General features: G+C 36.3%; 10 protein-coding genes and 1 non-coding gene across 11 annotated transcripts; 4 read left to right on the top strand and 7 right to left on the bottom strand.

Annotated features, from left to right (window-relative positions):
- Positions 1 to 474: 474 nt before the first annotated feature.
- Positions 475 to 1,413, top strand: NCAS0A02420 (sterol desaturase family protein; the record flags this gene model as incomplete). Its single annotated transcript, XM_003673143.1, has 1 exon — positions 475 to 1,413. One exon carries the CDS (start codon positions 475 to 477, stop codon positions 1,411 to 1,413), a length of 939 nt encoding a protein of 312 aa, XP_003673191.1.
- A 426-nt stretch (positions 1,414 to 1,839) lies between these two features.
- NCAS0Atrna4K lies at positions 1,840 to 1,936 on the top strand. The gene is made up of 2 exons: positions 1,840 to 1,877; positions 1,900 to 1,936. It is a non-coding gene; the product is annotated as a tRNA-Lys (tRNA).
- A 143-nt stretch (positions 1,937 to 2,079) lies between these two features.
- On the bottom strand, positions 2,080 to 3,522 carry MCH1 (Mch1p; the record flags this gene model as incomplete). Its single annotated transcript, XM_003673142.1, has 1 exon — positions 2,080 to 3,522. One exon carries the CDS (start codon positions 3,520 to 3,522, stop codon positions 2,080 to 2,082), a length of 1,443 nt encoding a protein of 480 aa, XP_003673190.1.
- Positions 3,523 to 3,973: 451 nt separating this feature from the next.
- PBP4 (Pbp4p) lies at positions 3,974 to 4,447 on the bottom strand (the record flags this gene model as incomplete). The annotated part of the gene is made up of 1 exon (XM_003673141.1): positions 3,974 to 4,447. The coding sequence occupies one exon, from the start codon at positions 4,445 to 4,447 to the stop codon at positions 3,974 to 3,976; it is 474 nt and encodes a 157-aa protein (XP_003673189.1).
- Positions 4,448 to 4,686: 239 nt separating this feature from the next.
- Positions 4,687 to 5,583, bottom strand: SLC1 (1-acylglycerol-3-phosphate O-acyltransferase SLC1; the record flags this gene model as incomplete). Its single annotated transcript, XM_003673140.1, has 1 exon — positions 4,687 to 5,583. One exon carries the CDS (start codon positions 5,581 to 5,583, stop codon positions 4,687 to 4,689), a length of 897 nt encoding a protein of 298 aa, XP_003673188.1.
- A 713-nt stretch (positions 5,584 to 6,296) lies between these two features.
- Positions 6,297 to 7,115, top strand: LHP1 (tRNA maturation protein LHP1; the record flags this gene model as incomplete). The annotated part of the gene is made up of 1 exon (XM_003673139.1): positions 6,297 to 7,115. The coding sequence occupies one exon, from the start codon at positions 6,297 to 6,299 to the stop codon at positions 7,113 to 7,115; it is 819 nt and encodes a 272-aa protein (XP_003673187.1).
- A 140-nt stretch (positions 7,116 to 7,255) lies between these two features.
- On the bottom strand, positions 7,256 to 8,086 carry KNH1 (Knh1p; the record flags this gene model as incomplete). The annotated part of the gene is made up of 1 exon (XM_003673138.1): positions 7,256 to 8,086. One exon carries the CDS (start codon positions 8,084 to 8,086, stop codon positions 7,256 to 7,258), a length of 831 nt encoding a protein of 276 aa, XP_003673186.1.
- An 816-nt stretch (positions 8,087 to 8,902) lies between these two features.
- STP4 (Stp4p) lies at positions 8,903 to 10,339 on the bottom strand (the record flags this gene model as incomplete). The annotated part of the gene is made up of 1 exon (XM_003673137.1): positions 8,903 to 10,339. The coding sequence occupies one exon, from the start codon at positions 10,337 to 10,339 to the stop codon at positions 8,903 to 8,905; it is 1,437 nt and encodes a 478-aa protein (XP_003673185.1).
- Positions 10,340 to 11,480: 1,141 nt separating this feature from the next.
- On the top strand, positions 11,481 to 14,204 carry NCAS0A02350 (uncharacterized protein; the record flags this gene model as incomplete). Its single annotated transcript, XM_003673136.1, has 1 exon — positions 11,481 to 14,204. The coding sequence occupies one exon, from the start codon at positions 11,481 to 11,483 to the stop codon at positions 14,202 to 14,204; it is 2,724 nt and encodes a 907-aa protein (XP_003673184.1).
- A 263-nt stretch (positions 14,205 to 14,467) lies between these two features.
- NCAS0A02340 (elongation of very long chain fatty acids protein) lies at positions 14,468 to 15,523 on the bottom strand (the record flags this gene model as incomplete). Its single annotated transcript, XM_003673135.1, has 1 exon — positions 14,468 to 15,523. The coding sequence occupies one exon, from the start codon at positions 15,521 to 15,523 to the stop codon at positions 14,468 to 14,470; it is 1,056 nt and encodes a 351-aa protein (XP_003673183.1).
- A 407-nt stretch (positions 15,524 to 15,930) lies between these two features.
- Positions 15,931 to 19,905, bottom strand: NCAS0A02330 (uncharacterized protein; the record flags this gene model as incomplete). Its single annotated transcript, XM_003673134.1, has 1 exon — positions 15,931 to 19,905. The coding sequence occupies one exon, from the start codon at positions 19,903 to 19,905 to the stop codon at positions 15,931 to 15,933; it is 3,975 nt and encodes a 1,324-aa protein (XP_003673182.1).
- Between the last annotated feature and the right edge of the window lie 395 nt (positions 19,906 to 20,300).

Below are 20,300 nucleotides of genomic sequence, written 5' to 3'. Positions count from 1 at the left end.
GGCGTGTCTGCCTTCGAGAAACTGTGCAATTGGAATTTGAATTTCTTTGTAAACTTCTCCACCTCAATTGTCCATTGGCAAGACAGTCCGGAGAAATGAATTGCAAAATATCTTGGACAGAAAATATTTTGGGTGGTACTGTAATCATTTGCTATTAGCGTCGTAGTCTGGTTTTTTACGTTTTTATGAATTCGAACCCGTGAGAACTTACTACGACGGCGCTACCAAACCTAGAGTAACCATTCAGGTCCCAATTAAAAGCAGCTTAAAACCGGAATACTCCGAAAAAAGATTTACACCCTTAAATCACTTCGTATAAGTTTCTCAATGAAGTCTTGAAGATATTTCTCGTTTATATTCTCAACATCCAACGTAGGACGGTACATAAATGTACAGATAAAAATAGCGACAGTTTTTTCTTAACTACTTATCTTGACAAGCAACTCACTCAAGACCAAAAGCAAGCAATTGACAATGGTTTCAGCAGTTTTTGAAAACGGAAATGCTACTTTTACCAACTTGTTACAACACACTTCCTTTAGATCTACCCTTCAAAGCATCTATCAATATCAACCACAATTAAATGTCATGGAAAAGTATTGGGCCGCATGGTACACTTATATGAATAATGATATTTTGGCTACCGGTCTACTGTTCTTCTTATTACATGAATTCATGTATTTTTTCAGGTGTTTACCCTGGTTTATTATTGATCAAATCCCATATTTTAGAAGATGGAAATTACAACCAACAAAGATTCCCAGCAATAAAGAACAATTTTATTGTTTGAAATCAGTCCTTCTCTCTCATTTCCTAGTGGAGGCTATCCCCATTTGGACATTCCATCCAATGTGTGAAAAAATTGGAATTGTAATCGAGGTACCATTCCCAAACTGGACAACTATACTAATGGAAGTCTCCTTATTTTTTGTTCTTGAAGATATATGGCATTATTGGCTCCATCGCCTTTTCCATTACAGTGTCTTCTATAAATATATTCATAAACAACATCATAGGTATGCCGCACCCTTTGGTTTAGTAGCAGAATATGCACATCCAATTGAAACTATGTCATTGGGATTCGGAACTGTCGGTATGCCCATTCTTTACGTTTTGTATACTGGCAAGTTACATCTTTTCACTTTATGTGTTTGGATTACCTTAAGGTTATTTCAAGCCATTGACGCTCATTCTGGATATGATTTCCCTTGGTCCCTAAATAAATTTATCCCATTTTGGGCTGGAGCTGAACATCATGATTTACATCATCATTATTTTATTGGTAATTATGCATCGTCATTCAGGTGGTGGGACTATTATATGGATACAGAAGCTGGTCCAGAGGCTAAACTAGAAAGAGAGGAGAGAATGAAAAGAAGGGCAGTAAGTAAGATGAAGATGAAAGTACAATAAATGTTGGTTTTACTGACTGTTCTCAGGTTATCATATCTAGAAAAAAAGCTTATATTCAATAAACACCTATCTTTTATTGTTTGATCTTCACTTTCAACAGTTTTCTTTATTTTGTTTCAACTCGAGAGAAGCTTTTGAATAATAAAATATGTTGGTAGAGTAAATAGGAAACAGACAGAGTAACAGACTCTTGCTATATAATCAGGAAGATAATTTCTCAAGGCTGAAGATTGAAAATTAGAAAGTTCTCTATATTAGATATTTACATATTTAAATAGGTCAGCGAGAATTATAAGAAATAAAAGAAGAATGGATAATAACTATTGATAATTACCAAGAATGATTAATAACCAAATAGTGGCAAGATCAAAAACTTTTGAATGTCCTATAAAAATAGCAGGTTCTCAAATTTTGGTAGAGAACTCATCCTTGTTAGCTCAGTTGGTAGAGCGTTCGGCTTTTAAGAAATTTGTCTTAAACCAAGGATACCGAAATGTCAGGGGTTCGAGCCCCCTATGAGGAGTTCTTTATTTTTTTTTCTTCCAAATCTCGATTTATAGTCACATTGCCAAGACTAAATAAAGAATACTACAACAATAAGCTGATCCTTTTTTCTGTTATGGTTTAAGTTTTTTTATTATATCGTTACGTAAAAATTGTTTTTTGTTACAAAGATATCCTTCTTCTTTTCCATGCAAAGAATACGATTAAAGTGACCCCCATGGATAGCACCAATTGTGTACTTGTAAGATAGTAAACAGGATTGATGCACGTTGTCGTAGCACCCTCTTGATGACACCTAGAATCATAAGTTTTTGCATATGACATGCAAGATAATATGGATCCAACTGCAGTGGGGATCAATAAACTTCCATATGCTGTCCCAAATAATGCCTCTCCATAAACAATTAAAATTATTGTCGGATAAATTGTGAATAAACCACCATAAATAATGCCAAATAAGATTCCTGTCCATAATATATCTTTAGTGTCAGCTAATCTAGAAGGGTTGGTCAAATTCAAAATTAATAATTGTGCAATGAATCCCAAAGACAACAAAGTCATTAGGATCCATTTTAATGATATCTTCCTTGCAGTTAAGAAATCGACGAGCAACCCTGTACTCAATCTTGATAATGTGGAGGAAATGGCATAAATTGACAATAATTCGCTCGATAATGAAACAATATTACGTTTTATTATCAAGTTTGATAAAGATGACATATTTGTAACAAACATCTCTAAGGGACCTAAAGATAGTAACATCGAAATCCCAAAAAGATATGTCATTGGGTCCTTAAATATTAGCATCGGGTTATGATTCTCAGTGCTTTCATCAGATCTCGGTAGTAATGGTTGTTGCTCATGATCATGTTCTTGCTCCCGTATATGTTCTTGGCTTAATTTACTGCTTTCCTTTTCTTCATTATCATTTAACATGGAAACTACGCTTGTTGCTATCCATGCTAAAAGTCCTATTACAATATAAATCAGTGCAAATGATTCAAATACACGCCCCAGGTCTAACAAACCGTGCGATTTTGACCAAAACCATGGGATCCTTAATAGCTGTGATCCAAACACTGAGGAGATACCGTAGCATGTAGTGGGTAAACTTATTGATAGTAATTTCCTTGAAGGGTATAGTTTTGTACAGGTAATCAATGCACTAAAGTAAAGAGCACTGGTAGATATTCCAATCAAAGTAAAACATAGCAGAGTTAAATTGAATGATGATTCCGAATTTGCAATATCAGGATGTTTGAAAACATGCCCCACGTAGAGATAGCTTGGAATAAATCCCAGAACTGAGATAATACTTAGTGTGATTGGGCCATGATTATCGGCTATTACTCCAAGGATAGGAGGAGTCAAGTACATCCCCAAATTTGTCACGCTGGAGATCATGTTAATTTGCCACGATGAATAGTTCAAATGTTCCTGCCATGGGTGTGTGTATAATGATATCAATGTTATGAACCCTGAGGTTATTGCCGATAGTAATGAAAAGGTATATGCTACTCTATGAGAGGATCTTGGTGATAATACTTGCGGTAATAGCAGACGTAAATGATATGACAGGCAATGTTCCAGTCGAGAAAGTGGCATTTTTGTCGTAATAGTGTTTGTTTGTTTTATTATGTTCGAAGGCAGGTTTAAATACAAACCTATTCAGACCTTTAACCCAATCAAATGACTACTGAATCAACTCATCTCCAAAAAGTAATTAGCGTTAATTATCAAATATCAGATCCTCGGTGACAGGGTGAAAAAGAGTCATAAAATTCATTGATTACGTAACAAATAGTGGAGTGATCAATAAAGTAAAAGGTTGAATGAACTTAAATTAAATAGCTATAAAGAGTTAAATATGTTGACGTTCTTTTCTAATGGTTTACCAATTGTTTTGGATTTGTGCTATAAATATAGGAATTACCAATTGTTCGGAAAAGGTTTACGTTGGATTGAAATATAATGCATCTCTAATATTATTATTATGTAAACCCCCACAAGGTTGAACAACGGCAGTCCTTAAGTGGATTAGACATCTTTCCGATAGTTAATTCTTTAAATATCTGGCCACATTATTCAAACATGCATATTTTTTGTTTTTATTTTTATATTTAGAAGTGGTAACGGTACCCCAATCAGAAGAAGCATTCTTTGTTCCGCCACTTAGAGCAAAAAGTTCTTTAGTCGATTGTGTATCCTTACTTTCTGCATATTGTTTGAATAGGGAGTTCATGAACTCTCGAACCTCGTCTCTATTAAAGGGTGGTCTCTTAGGCTGTTTGTACTTTTTAGCTGTTTGACGTGGAACAGTTGTATTTTCTATATTTTTTTCACCTTGAACTGACTCTACTACGTCATTCTCAGCCTTGGGTAGAGAAGGATGAGCCTTTGCTTTATTTTGTTTCCTCGAATTCTGTTTTGGAGCTGATTTTGATGCCGTTTGAACCCATCCTTTCAACTTTGGTTGTTTTGGATTATCTAATATGGAATTGGTTGTGGCAGTGGTTGTGACGGTGGACATAATTATTTGGTTGGGTTACTTTGCGGTTGTTATTGCTGTCAATGAGAGAAAGAGATTGTTGAACATAAAGGTAAGAAGATGTTAATGTCAAGTTTTTTTTCATCTCCGCGAAACCTTTCAGCAGACAATGAATGAATGAACGGTGCCGGCAATTGACAAACAAAGGAATTTGTTATTCACAATTTACAAAAAAAAATTGTCTATATGTACTTTCTACTTGTTCTATTTACTGCACAAAATTAGAATTCTTTTGTTGCATTGGTAGTTTTGTCTTTGTCATCATCATTTTCCTTTGTAACTACATCAGCTGGGTCATCTTTCTTAACGGCAGAAATAATCTTCCCATTTAATTCAACAACACTTGGTGGTAAATTGGTTTCATTAAATGCATCGGAATATCCGACTTCTTTCAATTCAGCCACCATGGTCTCTCTTACTTGCTCACTGAACTTCCCAACATCTTCTTTCTTCAAGCCTTCTGTGGAGATTGGCTTTAATACTTTCACAATAATAGTCCCTCTGTTAAATACATTATATTTTGGGCTAAAAATAGAACTTGTATTAGAGACCACAACTGGAACAATTGGTAATTCACCTTGTTGAGCCAAATGGAAAGCTCCCTTCTTGAAAGGCAACATTTCCAAGTTGATACTGTAAGATCTAGTACCTTCTGGGAAAATCCATAGAGCTCTCTTATTTTCCTTAACCTTAGCTAATCCAGTGTTTAAAGTACCCACACTTTTTTCTCTGTTAGTTCTATCCAAGAACAGAGTACCACTTAAGGCCATAAACCAACCCAAAAATGGGACATATTTTAAAGATTTCTTGGCAGTAATGGTACATCCTGGTGGAAACATTCTCCCCAACATTAAGATATCCATAGCAGATTGATGGTTTGAGACAACGATGTATGGTAAATTCTTCAAGTTTTCTTCTCCAATTACTTTCACATCGATACCCATAATATATTTCATTGCATTGCTATAACAACGTGCAGTTAAATATTGAGAATATTGCTGCTTACCAATTAATGTGCAAACTATTGATGCAAGAACACCATATACTGCACACAGCAATAAGACAACGATCCCTAATACACATCTATTGTAGTAAAGGATTGTGTTGAAGCCACCCATTTTAGTTTGTTTTTTGAAGGTTGTAATTGGCCAATGATTCCAATTGTATTCTAGAAATAATTCGCCAAATAAGAGTTGTTATTGTTGTATTATTTTCATTTTGGTCTCCCTGGCATTTTGAAATCTCTCTTGTTCAACAATCTCGATCTTTCATCAATTCCGGGTAACGCTCTTTATACTGATTTACTTTTCTGATTTAAATAAATTCTGTTGAAGTTCAGAGAGAATGAAGTAAAGTAAGTTGGTTTAAATAAACTGTAAATTGGGGGATCATGCTTAATAATGGTAATATAGTAACATTTTTTTTTATTTACATTTGAATTTGATATGATAAATTGAGAATTTTTTGATTTTGCATTAAAAAAAATATTTTTGAAAAAAATATAAATAAAAATTAATTAGGCTTTCATTTTAACAGTCACATCTTTACCATACAACCTCAATTGTACCCAAGAATAAATAATCTGGAAAAGTTACTGTATCTGTTGAAATATGCCATACAAAATTTCCTTGGATCGTCCAGTACGGCCCTAAATTTTTTACACTGAAAATTTGAAAAAGCGACTAGGAAGCATACCGAAGAAAAAAAAATTGATCTGAAATGAAATTAAATAGATGCTCATCGACCCATTTCATCAGATCTTCAGTACGATTATTTACTTATATAGACATTTATACTTCATCTTGCCCATTACGGTAACCACCCTTACTCAATGTCTGATTCTGAAAACCAAACGACCCCAAGACGTAACTCGTTTGCACCAATTGAATTCACGCCGGAGATTTCCAAACAATGTTTAAAACAGGTAGAGTTCTATTTCTCTGAATTTAATTTCCCATATGATAAATTCTTACGTACCACTGCTGAAAAGAATGATGGATGGGTCCCCATTAGTACCATTGCTACGTTCAATCGTATGAAGAAATATAGACCAGTGGATAAAGTTGTAGAATTATTGAAAGATTCCAAGATTTTGCAAGTGTCTGAAGATGGTGAAAATGTCAAGAGATTAGTACCATTGGATTTGTCTAAGGATAAGAAGATTGATAAGAGGATGGAACAAAATAAGAGAACTTTGGCAGTCATGAATTTCCCCGTTGAAGTGGAAGGTGATGACATTAGTGAATTACAAGAACAAATTGAAAGTTTCTTTGATAAATTGGGTAAAGTTAACCAAGTACGTCTAAGAAGGGATCATAAGAAGAAATTTAATGGTAATGTACTTGTTGAGTTTGAAAGTTTAGAAGAATGTGAAAATTTCTTAAAGAAATATTCCATTGATCAAGAAAAGACTGATCAAAAGGAACCTGAAGAAGTGTTATCTTACCAAGGTCGTAAATTGGATGTTATGACGAAGAAACAATTTGATCTACAAAGATTAGCCACGAAATCTAAAAATTTCAGTGGTTCTGGTCAAAGATCCAGATCATTCACTGGTCATAGGAAAAACATGCCCAAATTGACTCCTCCTCCAAAGGACAAGAAGGAAGAATCAAACGAAAATGAAAACGAATCAGTTATCACTGAATGAAGAATTTTATTTATACAATGAATAATATGTTAAATAATTTTACATAACTATATATTTCTTTTTCCCGTTACTTTGAAAGTCCATTAAATTAATATTAATATTACAATTGTGTCTGTCTATGGTATTGAATCTATAACTAATCATGCGCCCGTTTTACCTTCCACATAACCACGTTTCCTTAGATTAATTTTTCTTGTAGTCAATGTCATTCTTTCCTTTGGATCATACCATCCTCCATTATCAGATGGCATTGGGGCGACACTAGCATAATTGACACCACTCTTAACGTTATAAGACCAACCAGGTGTGACGGTTGTTTGTTGATCAATAGATTTTCTCATTGTAGAATAATATGTAACAGCACTGGTGGGGAATTTTGTTGTCCAAGATCCCATAGTCACTTTAGTAGGAGGTTGAGTTTGCATGGGAGCATAACGAACAATCCCCGTTTGTTTCGTATATGGTACAGTAAAACTTCTTGAATCAATGACCCCAACGACGGCACCTGTAGTAATCATAGTTTGCGCGACGGGTGGTACCGTATCAGCGGCGGATTCAGCGACTTTAGCACCTTTCATCCCCTTCAATGTAAATCTTGGAGTATAATGAATGGTATAACCGGATGCGGTTTGTGCGAAAATTTGAATATAATATTGACCATCAGTCCCCATGGTGGCCTGGATTGTAGCCTCATAGGAGCTTCCTGTGACTTCTGATGGTGTCACGGTACCCAAGGTAGCCATATTTTCAATGTTACCATTTGGTCCGGCACATAGAGAGAATGTATATTTGGTTATATCTGTATTCTTGGGGATGGAACCTACATCGGTCCATTTGATTTGGATCTGTACTTCACCAGAGTCGGATAGATCATATGTTTTGCCCGCTGTGGGGGCCGTTATGCCGACATCTGCTCTTATGAGCGTTGTGAATAGTATAAATGAGACGATCAGTTGATAAATTGTCATCATTGTTAAGAGCGAGCGAGGAAGAGAGAGTTTACACGGTTTACGGTATAGAGTTAGCGATGGAGACAAGAGGGACACGAGAGACAGTTTATTTTAAATGAATGAACGAACTGGGAGGTGATGGATGAATGATTGATCTTCAACAAGGAACGAATTGTTGGTCAGAGGAGACTCAGTTCAGTTCAGTTCAGGAAAGTTACTGTGTGACGCGGAGAGAAAGCACCGTAAGGAATGGCCCCCTGTGGGTCAGTGAAGTTTCTTTGCTGTGAGTGGACACGAAATGGAAATAGATATACGCCCAACGGTTCCTTCCGCATCTTTTGTTTGCTCGAGAAAAGCGAACTCGAGGGAGGACCCTCCCCCGGGATCGAGAGCCCCAGACAGCGCCGTAGCCGGGAAACGGGCGGTTCTAGATGAGCTTGGCCTGCCCGTGCACCGCACTGCACCCTGCCAGCCCCAAAAATTTTCATTTCCCCTTTGGGTGACCAGCGTCGGGGCTTTTCCTCTTCGGGAAATAAAGTATATTGACGCAACTTGCGCCGCTAATCAGAGTACCTACATGCGTTAAATAACAAATGCCCCCGTATAACAGCACATATTGTAGTCTACTCTATTTCTTTTTGTGTCCGGGGCACTGTTTTCCTCGCTTCTCCACGGATGATGGGCCCCGGAGCAAAATACGCACCACGGAACGACAAACAATACCCATGTATTGGCATGACATGACATAAGACATTAAATTAAATTAAGTAACGTTATAGTATATATAGTATTATTATTATCATCTTATATGAAAGTACATTTACAAGCCGTCCATCATTAATGGTAGTAGTAACCACAATCTTTCCCCACATGCTTGTTCAACCAAACATCGACATTTTCAAATTTCATCCCGCAATGTTTACAATTCCCGGGCATAACAGCCCTATCTTCCTTCTTAGTCTTTGGCGGATATTCGAAATGCAATGCCTTTAAATGATTCTTGTACGTATCGCAACGGGAAAAAACCCCTGTTTGATGACAATTTAAGGGAGTAAAATTCAAATTCTTGGATTTATATGGATAAGTCTCCATATCCAAATCAATTAAAGCTTTATTATAGGGGCATTTAAACGCACCTCTAATTTGATGTAATGCCTTCAATTGATTCTTCTTCAATATTTCCTTCTGTTCCTTCGTCGAGAGATCCGTTGACCCGGTCTCAGAAAGTAGCAACTTCATCTTATCCTTCTTAAACTCATCTTTCCAATGACGTTTCTTATGTCTAATCAAATCATTATTACGTGCAAACCCTCTCTCACAAATGGGACATTTATGAGGTCTATCCTCCGGAGTCAAATGTGTCGATTTATGAGTAGATAAGTTAGCATAATAATTCAGACATGTAGGACATTGTTTCTTCCTTCTTGTCTTGGTGACGCTTCCCTTATTATTCCCCGAGCCCGTCTTGTCTGTCGCGTTCGTATGAATACTATCACCGTCAATACTTACATCACTTTGGGATCCCTCCGAGGCCCCATCCCTCTTTATATTATTCAAGATGGAGTCCGCGGAAATACTTGGTGTCGTTACGGGAGAATTCTGAATGGATGAAGCTAAGAGGGTATTGAAACTGGGAATGGAATTGGAATTGGAACTAGTGTGAGAAACGGAACTTGATCTCGGTATCAATGTTCTTCTTGATTTTGGTTTATGGATCGGGATGGGTTCTTTCAAATTGGATCCCTCAGGTACAGGTATTGTGAAACCTGCCTGTAATGAATTGGATCTTTTGGTGTTGGTGACGCTTGTGCTTTGTGCCGCCAGGATCAGGCTGTCAAATGATGAAATGGGTGGTAATATGATACTACCGCCACCGCCACCGCCATTATTTTGAGTGGTGGTTATTATATTGGGAATGCTATTTGTTCGTAAGGGTATATCTCTGGTGGAACCTGGGTTCAATAATGGTGGTGTTTGTTGTTGTGGGTGTTGAGCGAAATAAGATGTGGAGGGCAATCTACTGGGGACATTAGAGTAATTTGCATTAAGTTCATTAGATCTTATTAATGGAGACGTTAATCTTGAGTTGAAAGCGGATGAACCGTTCGATGGTTCTAATATGGAAGAATCTGTCGGTGAAGATGTTCCCGTACTATTTGTTGTTAATAATCCTCGGGAAGGTTCATGATGATGGTTATTAGTTGTAGAGATTGGGTTCATCAACGTGGGAAGAGCAGCATTATTTTGAATAAACTGTGAAGTAGTAGTAGTCATAAAAATAGGATGTATTGCTGCTATATACGTAAGAACTTTACCGTTTAGTGCGAGGGTGTGTAAGAAAGGGAAACAATATACCAGTACAGGTATATTAGAAGACGGGATCGCTGAAACAGATCCGTTTATATAATACAGAATGACTACGGCGGTAAATTTGATAATCAGTCTAGTCCAATCCAGACACTCCAGTTCATTTACGTACACACACGAATACGTAGCGTAGAGAGGGCGCCAGGGACAGTTTGAATTATTGCAGTTGAACCGAGTCTCCGAGGAAAGAAAGGAGGACGGACGTGTGTGGCACGCATATTCCCATACAAAGAGAGTGAAAAATCAATGAGAGAGAATAGTTTGCAGGTATATTGCGTACAAACAAACATAGATTTAAGCGCCATTTAGGGACAGAGTATACCCATCAAGCCATTCCCTCCATTGACCCACGCCCAGGACCATACAGATAACTCGCGCAACGCCAGGACGGCGTGGCACGGCAGTTAGATGCACGGCTAGGCTAGCGGTATCCATATGAACGGGACAGAACAAGCCATTAAATTAACTGTGGAGGAGAAGAGAAGAGAAGAGGAGTGGAATAATAATCGGGATTATGGTACGTAGTTGAACCAAAAATGGCGCTCGCCACGGCCTGCGATTCTGTCTGGGCCAGGCAAGCTGCTGAAAGGGGAAACTGGGGCGTTCGTCTCTTCTCGGATGTGGACTGATATCGGACTGGTTGCTTATACGTGTTTAGTTAATCCGAGATTTCTCGAAGCCGCGGGTTTTTACGAAGAACACACCGCACAGGAGACCCCCACGAACATCCATCATAGAAAAAACAAAAATAACCACGCGGCGTTCAAACAAACAAACATACGGAAATGGAAAATGGTAACAGCCGGTTTTTCTCATTCTTTTTTTCGCCTCTTCACAGAGGGCACGTGACCCCTTCTTTGAAAAAGGGTACCCGGATTTCCTGGAATTTTTCAAACAGGGCTTTCGCACGACGTAAACAAACGACCTAATTTGAAAACCTAACGTTAAAATGGCTGGCAATTAGGTATGCCAAGGTGCGTTAAAGGTCAGTTATACAATAGCATTCTCGCAGATATAGCGAGATCATAGATTTACATCTTTAATTGCCATGTTGTCTACTCCTGGCTCCGAGCATGCCGCCGTCACGTTGACCTCGTCGTTCCCATCAGCTAATGCTATACCTTCATATATTCAATCTACCTTATCCATGGGAAATGGGGACGTAAACAACGTTGCAAATAATAATACTAATAATAAAAGCAGATCCAGATATGTGATAGGTGATGATAAATATGGTGAAATCATTACAGTAAATGGTATCAAATGGATACCAATTTATTTACTAGCAAAGAAACATGCAGCTTTATGGACACATTTTCTTGGTATACAGGGAGATTTACCCTTTACTAAAGTGAAATGTAAACATTGCGGTGAAGTGCTTGAAAGGGATGATTTAGAAACAAATCCAAATTCAACTTTGAAATTTAGATCTCATTTAAAGGATAAACATAATCTGTCATTTAGAGTAGACTATTATAAGGAATTTGCCAACACTATTCAACCAGATCATCATGAACAACTGCAGCAACAACAATCACCCAATGCACATTTGAAAAGAACTTTAGATCGTTCCACATATCATATCAATGAATTTATCGTCCCAGCAAAGAAGCAAACTCAATTGACTTTCAAACAAAGAGAAAAATTGGCAAATCGAATAGCAAATTTTCCCAATGGGATGCTTGTTGCACTCATAATGGCTACGGAAAATTTACCCTTACATATCATTAACAATTCTGCATTCCGTGTATTATTATCTGCACTCCCCAAGACAATAAACAAGATGGAACCACAGGTAATTAAAAGTAATATTGTGGAATTGGCAAAATCCATTGATGAAATGTTACATAGATATTTGGTACATGCACAAGAACAATTACCCATACAATTAAATTTAAATGCTTTACTATCAAGACAGGATGGAAAATCACAGGCTATTGAAAAACTTTTGACAACATCATTCATATTATTATTAAATATCCCATTATTTTCTTTAAATTATCAAGTATGGGATAAGAAACACCTGTTAATATCATTACAATCATTGAATGAGAAAACAATGTCATTATTCACATTCCCCATCTTCGTAAGAGACCTTGGCGGTGAACCAGCAAGGCTCGATAGAATTAAAGCTCACGTTGAAGTAATTACAAGAGGAATGCCAGGTTTGGATAATTCGTTATTAGCAGTGACATTACCCAACAATGACGCATTAGAAGCAATACAACATTCTGAAGAAACCAATCTGTTTGATAATTATAGAAATTTTGAAGATACTCATAGCTACGACCTTATGAGAATGGAAAAATTAGAAAGGGAAAAAGATAAATACCACATTTGCATGACTTCAATATTATTAGCATGCCTGACACCGTTCTTTGGTCTGGAAATGCGAGACATATCATTACAAGATACAAGTATCATGGATTCCACTATTCTCCCCACACTTACTGAAGAAGAAAAATATTTAGATTCTCTTGTTGATCTATCTCATGTTGATGTATCGTCATCCATTTTTTACAAGATAAACTCCTTTTATGAGGAAATCAAAACAGATGCATGGCAATGGGAAAGATACATGTCATGGTGCTCTCACCATATTCCAAATGATACAGAAACTGATGTTATACCATTTAACAAAATCCATTATTCTACATCAATTCATTCTTTACAAAGATTCATAAAATTGCGTCCCGTCATTGAATCCATGGATCAATTTTTACAGAATGAAAAATTTACGCAATTGGATTTCAAGATAATGGAAGTTACTTTATCAACGCTTAAATCATTTAACAAATTACTTTTATTATATTCTTCTTCTTCATCAATGAATTTTATTCATACTATCCCAACGTTATTAGCAGTTGAAAAGCATCTCATTGCCTTATTAGAATTATCCAAGGTGGAAAGGTTTGTGAAACCCATTAAGACATCGCTTCATAAAGCACAATATCACAAGGGAAAATTAATATCAAGTAATTTACATTCCATGGCCGCATATTTAACACCTTCTCTTTTCATATTCAAAGACACTTTGCGTGAGGTCTTTGGGTCGGAGAATGCTATGATAATCAACGCAAGCAAACCGCAATTCATAGTGGACTTACTAATGAAATATCTGGACGTGGAGACCATTCAAACGGTCGAGAACGGAACTGAACAACTAGGAACACCGATTGGTAATCCAATGGTAAACGAAAATGATAAATTCTTCCAGTTGCCAATCGGGTCACTGAAGGATTTGAAATTCTTCAATGATTCAAGCTCACCTGAAAATGTTACTCTTAGGTCTTGCTTCTCAACATTGGTTGAGAAGTCATTAAATACTTATATTCTTACCCTTAGCTCGTATCTCTCCAATGCTTATGAGACATATCCAGAAGAAAATAACTTTATTCAAGAAAAAAATGGACAGTACAGAAAACTGTTCAACAATGGAGAAAACAATAAAGATGAAGAGTCTGCCATTTTGAATCCCATCGAGGAACTACTAAATATCCATATACCTATCAATGAAAATTTTTGGGACATTTTCACGAATGCTCAAGGTAATCATAATTTGGTGGTTAGGGTTCTTTTCAAAATTTTCTCATCCATTTCATCGTCCTCTGTCAGAAGAGAATATTCATTTTTGAGAGATTTCAAATGTAACACAGATCCTAAGTTATTACAAGAAATTGTCAAACTAAGAGTGTTCAATTCTCAATTTCGAATTCATGAAATTGATTTCAATACTAATAACCTGGATACCTTAGGCCTGCATTTAGTGTAACATCCTACATTTATTTCAAAATCCTTGCCTCAATGACTGGGATTAGGTTGTATTATTATAAATATCTACACACAAGCATATATGTACAATTCTAGTGGATCAACTAGAAACTATCAATAAATAAATTGGTTGTACTCTTTTCAAAATTAATATCAAACGTTTCCATTTTAAATAAAGTTTCATCTATTCTAAGATTGATTATAACAACAATCAAATAGTGTGAGTATATCTTACATAATTTATAAACCACATAGGCAATTTCTTTAGGCTTTTCTTGATGTGGCCTTGGTAACATTCTTCTTAGCACCAGATGAGGTGGAAGATTCATCTACCTTCTTGTCAGCGGCTTCATTCTTGGCAGCCTTACTCTTTCTGGATCCCTTCTTGTAAGAAGAAACATAGAATGAGATGAATAAGAATAGATAAGAAGTCAAGATCAAATAACCGTAAGCAGCGGCACCTTCACCACCGTAACAAGTACCCTTATGTGGTAAAATACCATCGAAGTATTTGTGAGCGTAGTAGGTATAAGTGGCAAAGTAGACAAAGACCAAATCGATCAAGAATTGAATAATTTGGAATCTGGTGACCCATTGCTTCCACCAGACTCTGATATGACAGGAACTTAAGAAATAATACCAGTACATGACAACATGGACACCTAAGTTCAAAGAAATGACAACCCATTCAATTGAGGTATGACCCATCAATTGAGTGTAACATAACAAAGCAGTAGCACCATGGTGGTAGGTATGTAGGAACAACAAATTCTTTCTTTTCAAAACTAAAAAGACAGTATCCAATAACTCAACAAATTTAGTCAAATAATTTAGGTAGTACAAAGTAATCAATTTTGGAGCAAAAGCATCTGGAGAACAGATAGACCATAATAACCCATTTTTGTGAACCATTGGAATAACTTGTTCGGCCATCAATAGCAATAATGTCAAAGATGCACTAGTTAAAAACAAATTGTGCAATTGGAAAAGGAGGGTAAAGGTAATTGGCTTGGCATTCAAAGTACGTAGTAACTTTTGGCCACCAAAGATGATGATATAATAGGCAATAATTATACCAATAGCGTGGCATCCATTAGCTAAGAAAGTTTCATTATGAATGAATCTGAACTCATCGGCTGGATAACCGGCAATACATTCAAAAGCCTTGGAAAAGATTGGCCATAGTTCCAAACCAAATGGATGTTCGACAGATGGAACCTGATAACTAATCCATGGGGTGGCCTCAACGAATGCTAGGAGGGCAGATGGCACGGATGTACTCGTGGCGTTCGAAATAACTTGCTCAGTAACGTTTTCCATTTCTTCTTCTAAAAACCTATGAGGCTCAATCTTTTATGGAGCTAATACTAAGTAATAAGATCAAGCAACAGCCAAGTTGAAAAATAAATAAAATCTCAAGTTATTTCCCTGATTGTTTTAATTTTTCAGACCATTGACATTTGTTGACAGTTAGAAAAAAATTGATGGAAAATTGCTTTCCACGGAAATGAAAAACTTCGCGTTCTGTGCCAGCAAATGTTGCTTTGAAAATAAACGCGTAAAATAGAAAAGTTGCAATCAACCCAGCGATGTTCGCAGATAAGCATATGGATCTGTAAATTACAAGCGAAAATCATTATTATTAATCAATTAGTTGTTTTTATCGTTTAAAATGTAATTAGAGAAAATATTTGTACGTATATATGTTTATATATTTCATGTTTGACTCAACCCCAGAAATCTAGAGTTGCCACAGTATCAAAACCGCGGTAATCCTCATATGCATAAAGTATCTCTTGTGTGTTACTTTGTAAAAGTCTAATCTTATCACCCAAAATACAGCGAACCAATTCCCCGGTATCAATCTTTCTAATTTCAATAAATGAACTATCAAATGCCAAAATGTAAGGATACCAAATGGCAAATTTTTGAGGTTCACCTTCCCAATGTATAATATGAGATTCCTTCTTACGCCAACCTTGATTATTGACAAAGAATGCAAATTCAGTGTAACATAATAAGAACATATTCCCAACTCTATAAATTGCCATTGGTTTCAAGGTATCTCTGAGAGCAAATTCAAGTGAAGTATCGGCTGGATCTAATAATGATTCATGTGCATTTTGAGATACGCTAACAATTTGGAAACCCTTTTTACAACCCACACATAAGTTCGCCTTCAAGAATGATATTGATACTGGTTCTGAATCAAAGACCACTTCTGTTATCTTCTTCTTTAGATGTTTCTTACTATTACTTGTATTGGTCCCATTCTTGGAAAGGAGAGGATGTTCATGTTCGAAAAATTTAATAGAATGCGACGAGCTATGGGCCGTAACGATCAATCTCTTACCATTACAATCACCTTCAGAAAAGAAATTAACGTGGTTAATCAATTCTTTAGAATGCTTTTTGAAGAATGATGTTCCACCTGATCCTTCAACCTGCAATAGTGTAAATGGACAACTGTATAATTTCTTATCAACCAGCAATAAGATCGATTGGAACTCTTCCAAGACAGCAACTTGTGTAATGTTATTTCTTTGAATTAACTGAACCGGTGTAGAGAATAAAATAGTTGCCTTTTGTCCATCTTTACTTGGTTGCCTCTTAATATTACTTGTGTATAGGCCTGAATTGGTGGCAATCAATAATTTACGTCCACCATCACATGAAGTAACACTATTAATTTTGTTGGTATAATCAAAGAATTTATCACTAATCTTGGACACGTTAATTAATGAAGTTTCACTAATAATACGTGCCTGTTCTTGCTTAATCTTCTCTAACAAAGTTTGTAAACCAGCATATTGTGCTGCATACAAAGTGACTTGATATCTATGTTTTGCTCCAAAATATAAGAATGTGATCGCATTTTTTGGATTTGTTGTGTTAAATTCTGGTTGAATAACAGTCCCAGAAGAATCAGCTGAGTTACCAATATATTTTCTTAATGCTGGCATATCTTCACCTGGACATGCAAATAAGAGTGGTAAGGGTATTGGTCTCTGAAAGACTTTATGTTGATGCCATTTATTGACAGCTTTAGCCTTTAAGAATAGCAACATATTATCTAGCAGATAAAATTGAATATCACCACCCATAGTACTGTCAGCTTTACTTAATTCTTTTCTAGAAAGAATTCCCTCGTGCTTAATCTTTCTCTTTTCATCATTTAACCCCATATTAACATATTCATTCTTAAATAGAATTTTCTGTTTTAATAACTTGACATCATGTCTATCCTGTGCAGCACCACTTGCCTTATCAATTCTTTTCATAAAATCTCTCAATGCATCCATAGCTTTACTTAAACTTTCTAAATCTCTCTTATCCTTTTCTGGATCACATGATTTCATAATTTCTCTTACTAGTAACATATAACGACCTGGTCTAGAGACACCTTGTGATAAGAATGAGTCAATCCCATGTCTTAATGTAGAGTTCATCATGTCTTCATCAAATCTGGCAAAATAGGGGTTTACAGATCTCTGCGTTTCAATTAAGTACTTAGCGTATGGTCTTGATGCCACATATGCCACAAATGGTTCAAAAAACGGTATAAATCTAAGAATGATATCACCTATTCCTCTTACTACAGGGCTTGATTTTTGTCTATCTGTCAATGCTTCTAAAAATCTTCTGTTCACTGAGTAAATATCATTGATGTGAGCAAAGACATGCTTTATGAAATTTTTCCTTATGTCAGCTGGAATAATACTTGTTTCTGATAAAGTTTTCATAAATGTATCTCTTGTAACTTCTAAAGATTTAACAAATTTTTTCTCTGTGATAAATACTTCATAAATGGCTTCTTGTCTCTTAATCTCCTTCTTCGGTAATGATTCCCATGTTTCCTTTGAGACTGATGACGTCCAGGATGGATTTTCATCCTCGTCATCATCTAAAGCCATGGATATGTTACGTTTCAATCCACCCTTTGGTTTCAAATTTAATCTAGCCTGTTGTTCCAGACGACGTGGACATGAGATGGAATAACATAACCTGTCTCTGGTACAAGTGGGGGAATAACAATCTGCCAATAGAGTGAAGACCCCATTAATGTTTATATTTGTTGCTGTTGTTGTAGTTGGTGTATTCGCTGTCGTAGTAGATAAAGAAGACATGGACATTTTCATATCTGTATTTAATGGGGTCATCGATGCTGAAAAACTAGGCCCTGGTCCACTATTTATGGAAGAGGCTGATGTAGAAGGAGGCATCTTGTTATTATTATTATTTGCCGTTGTAGTAGATGATGAGGATAATAACATTAGTGGGTCATGAGCGTTTGTTGTACCTGATCCTACAAACCTGGAATTATCAGTAAATTCATAAATTTCATATGGTGAATCTCTTAATCTATGTTCATAGACCACGTCATGAAATAATTTTTGGGCATCCATGGATCTACCTAATAATAATGCCAAATTTCTGTCTGATGATCTTATTATAGAACATATGATATCCACGGCATGTTGTCCCGTGAATGCATTTCTATACAAAAGACCATCCTTCTTGTATTCACCTAATTGAATATATTCTTTAAATTTCTTGGAGACCCTCGATAGTAATGCAGGATAAACTTTTGGTTTCTTTGAGGGCGCGCTTAATATTGGCTTATTATTGATAGATGCCACGGAAGATGTCATTGTTGGTGTTGCACTTGCACGACGATAGTGATGATTATGATGATGTGGATGTTGTTGCTGCTGCTGCTGGAGTTGTTGCTGCTGGGGTTGTTGTTGTTGGAAATGATGATGTGACAAAGAAGTTCCCGATGCGGAGGCGTATCTTTTGGAAGATAATGATGTGGAGGACATTTTTGATTTCAATCCTAATCCCAGTACAGATGAAGAAGTTGTTGAATAATTATCATAATCTTCGTTAATAGTGGCGTTATTCAAATGATATTCGTTATTGTAATTGTTATTAATGCTATTATTACTTGATGATCTATTTTGGAAAGAAGATGCGATATTTTTAAAAGAATGTGAATTTATGGACATTGATCTTGAAGAGTTTGAATTTCTTCTTGCTGCGTTATTGTTATTATTATTCGCCTTTGGAGATTGTTGTGGATTATGATCATTTAAATCCTTGGAACTTGGTCTTGAAAAAAACCCAAAACTTTGTAAGGGAGATTTACCTCTTGAATGAGTAGGAGTTGTTGTGGGACTTGCATTGGCGCCTTTCTTCAATGTTGCCATGGCTAATTGTGGTAGTGAGGGTTTCCTCTTTGGTACGAAACTATTTTTCAAGTTTTGATGAGAGGTGGCCGCCGTTGAGGTTGAAGTAGATGGAAGGGCAGAGGGAGACGCTATAAATGGTTCCACACTCTTTGATGACGATGGAATATTCTTGGTAGAATAATGATGGACATGTTTTTCCTCTGTGGAAGTGGAACTGGGGTTACTCTTTCTAGGGCTAGTAATAGGAGAATTATCATTTGAACTAGAGGATAAAGTTTGTGAATCTGATACTCTTTTTATATTTGCCGTGGCATCATTCAAGTTCAATTTAGTGTAGAGATCCTTTGTGATGTCGCCCGTTATCAGATAGGATAAATTTGGTATATCTTCAATTTTATCAGGTACGTCATCATCATCAGCATTGTTATGATTATTGGATATTGGTGGTATTGAATCAGGTAGTCTTGATGCACCGAATATGTCAGCGTAGATCTCGTAACCTTTATCCATGGTTTAGTTGCTGGGATGAGTTGTGCAATTGAAATGAATGGTTTATATGTTTTGGTCAAGCGAAGCAACTTTATGCACGTTCATTATTTATCATTTGATAGATTGTGTTTTAGATGAAACTTTGTACGAACCGGGTCACGACCCGCCTTGGACGGGTCGTATAGATGATATAGAGCGAAATATATACGTAATTTATGTTAAATGCCGTGTGATTTACGTTGGTGTTATGGTGTCCCTGAAACATGGGAGGTGTATATAGTGAAACCATGGGTGCAAGAACGCATTAATGTATGAGGGGATGCGGGATTGTGTTGTAATGTTGAAAGTTAGTTGTTGTAAGCCAAGAAATTGGAAAAAAAAAATTTAGAAAATTGAAAAAGATATTGTCTTGCAGA

Source organism: Naumovozyma castellii, chromosome 1 (genome assembly GCF_000237345.1).
Source record: "Naumovozyma castellii chromosome 1, complete genome".
Lineage (NCBI taxonomy): Eukaryota > Fungi > Ascomycota > Saccharomycetes > Saccharomycetales > Saccharomycetaceae > Naumovozyma > Naumovozyma castellii.
This window is presented reverse-complemented; position numbering and strand designations above follow the sequence as displayed.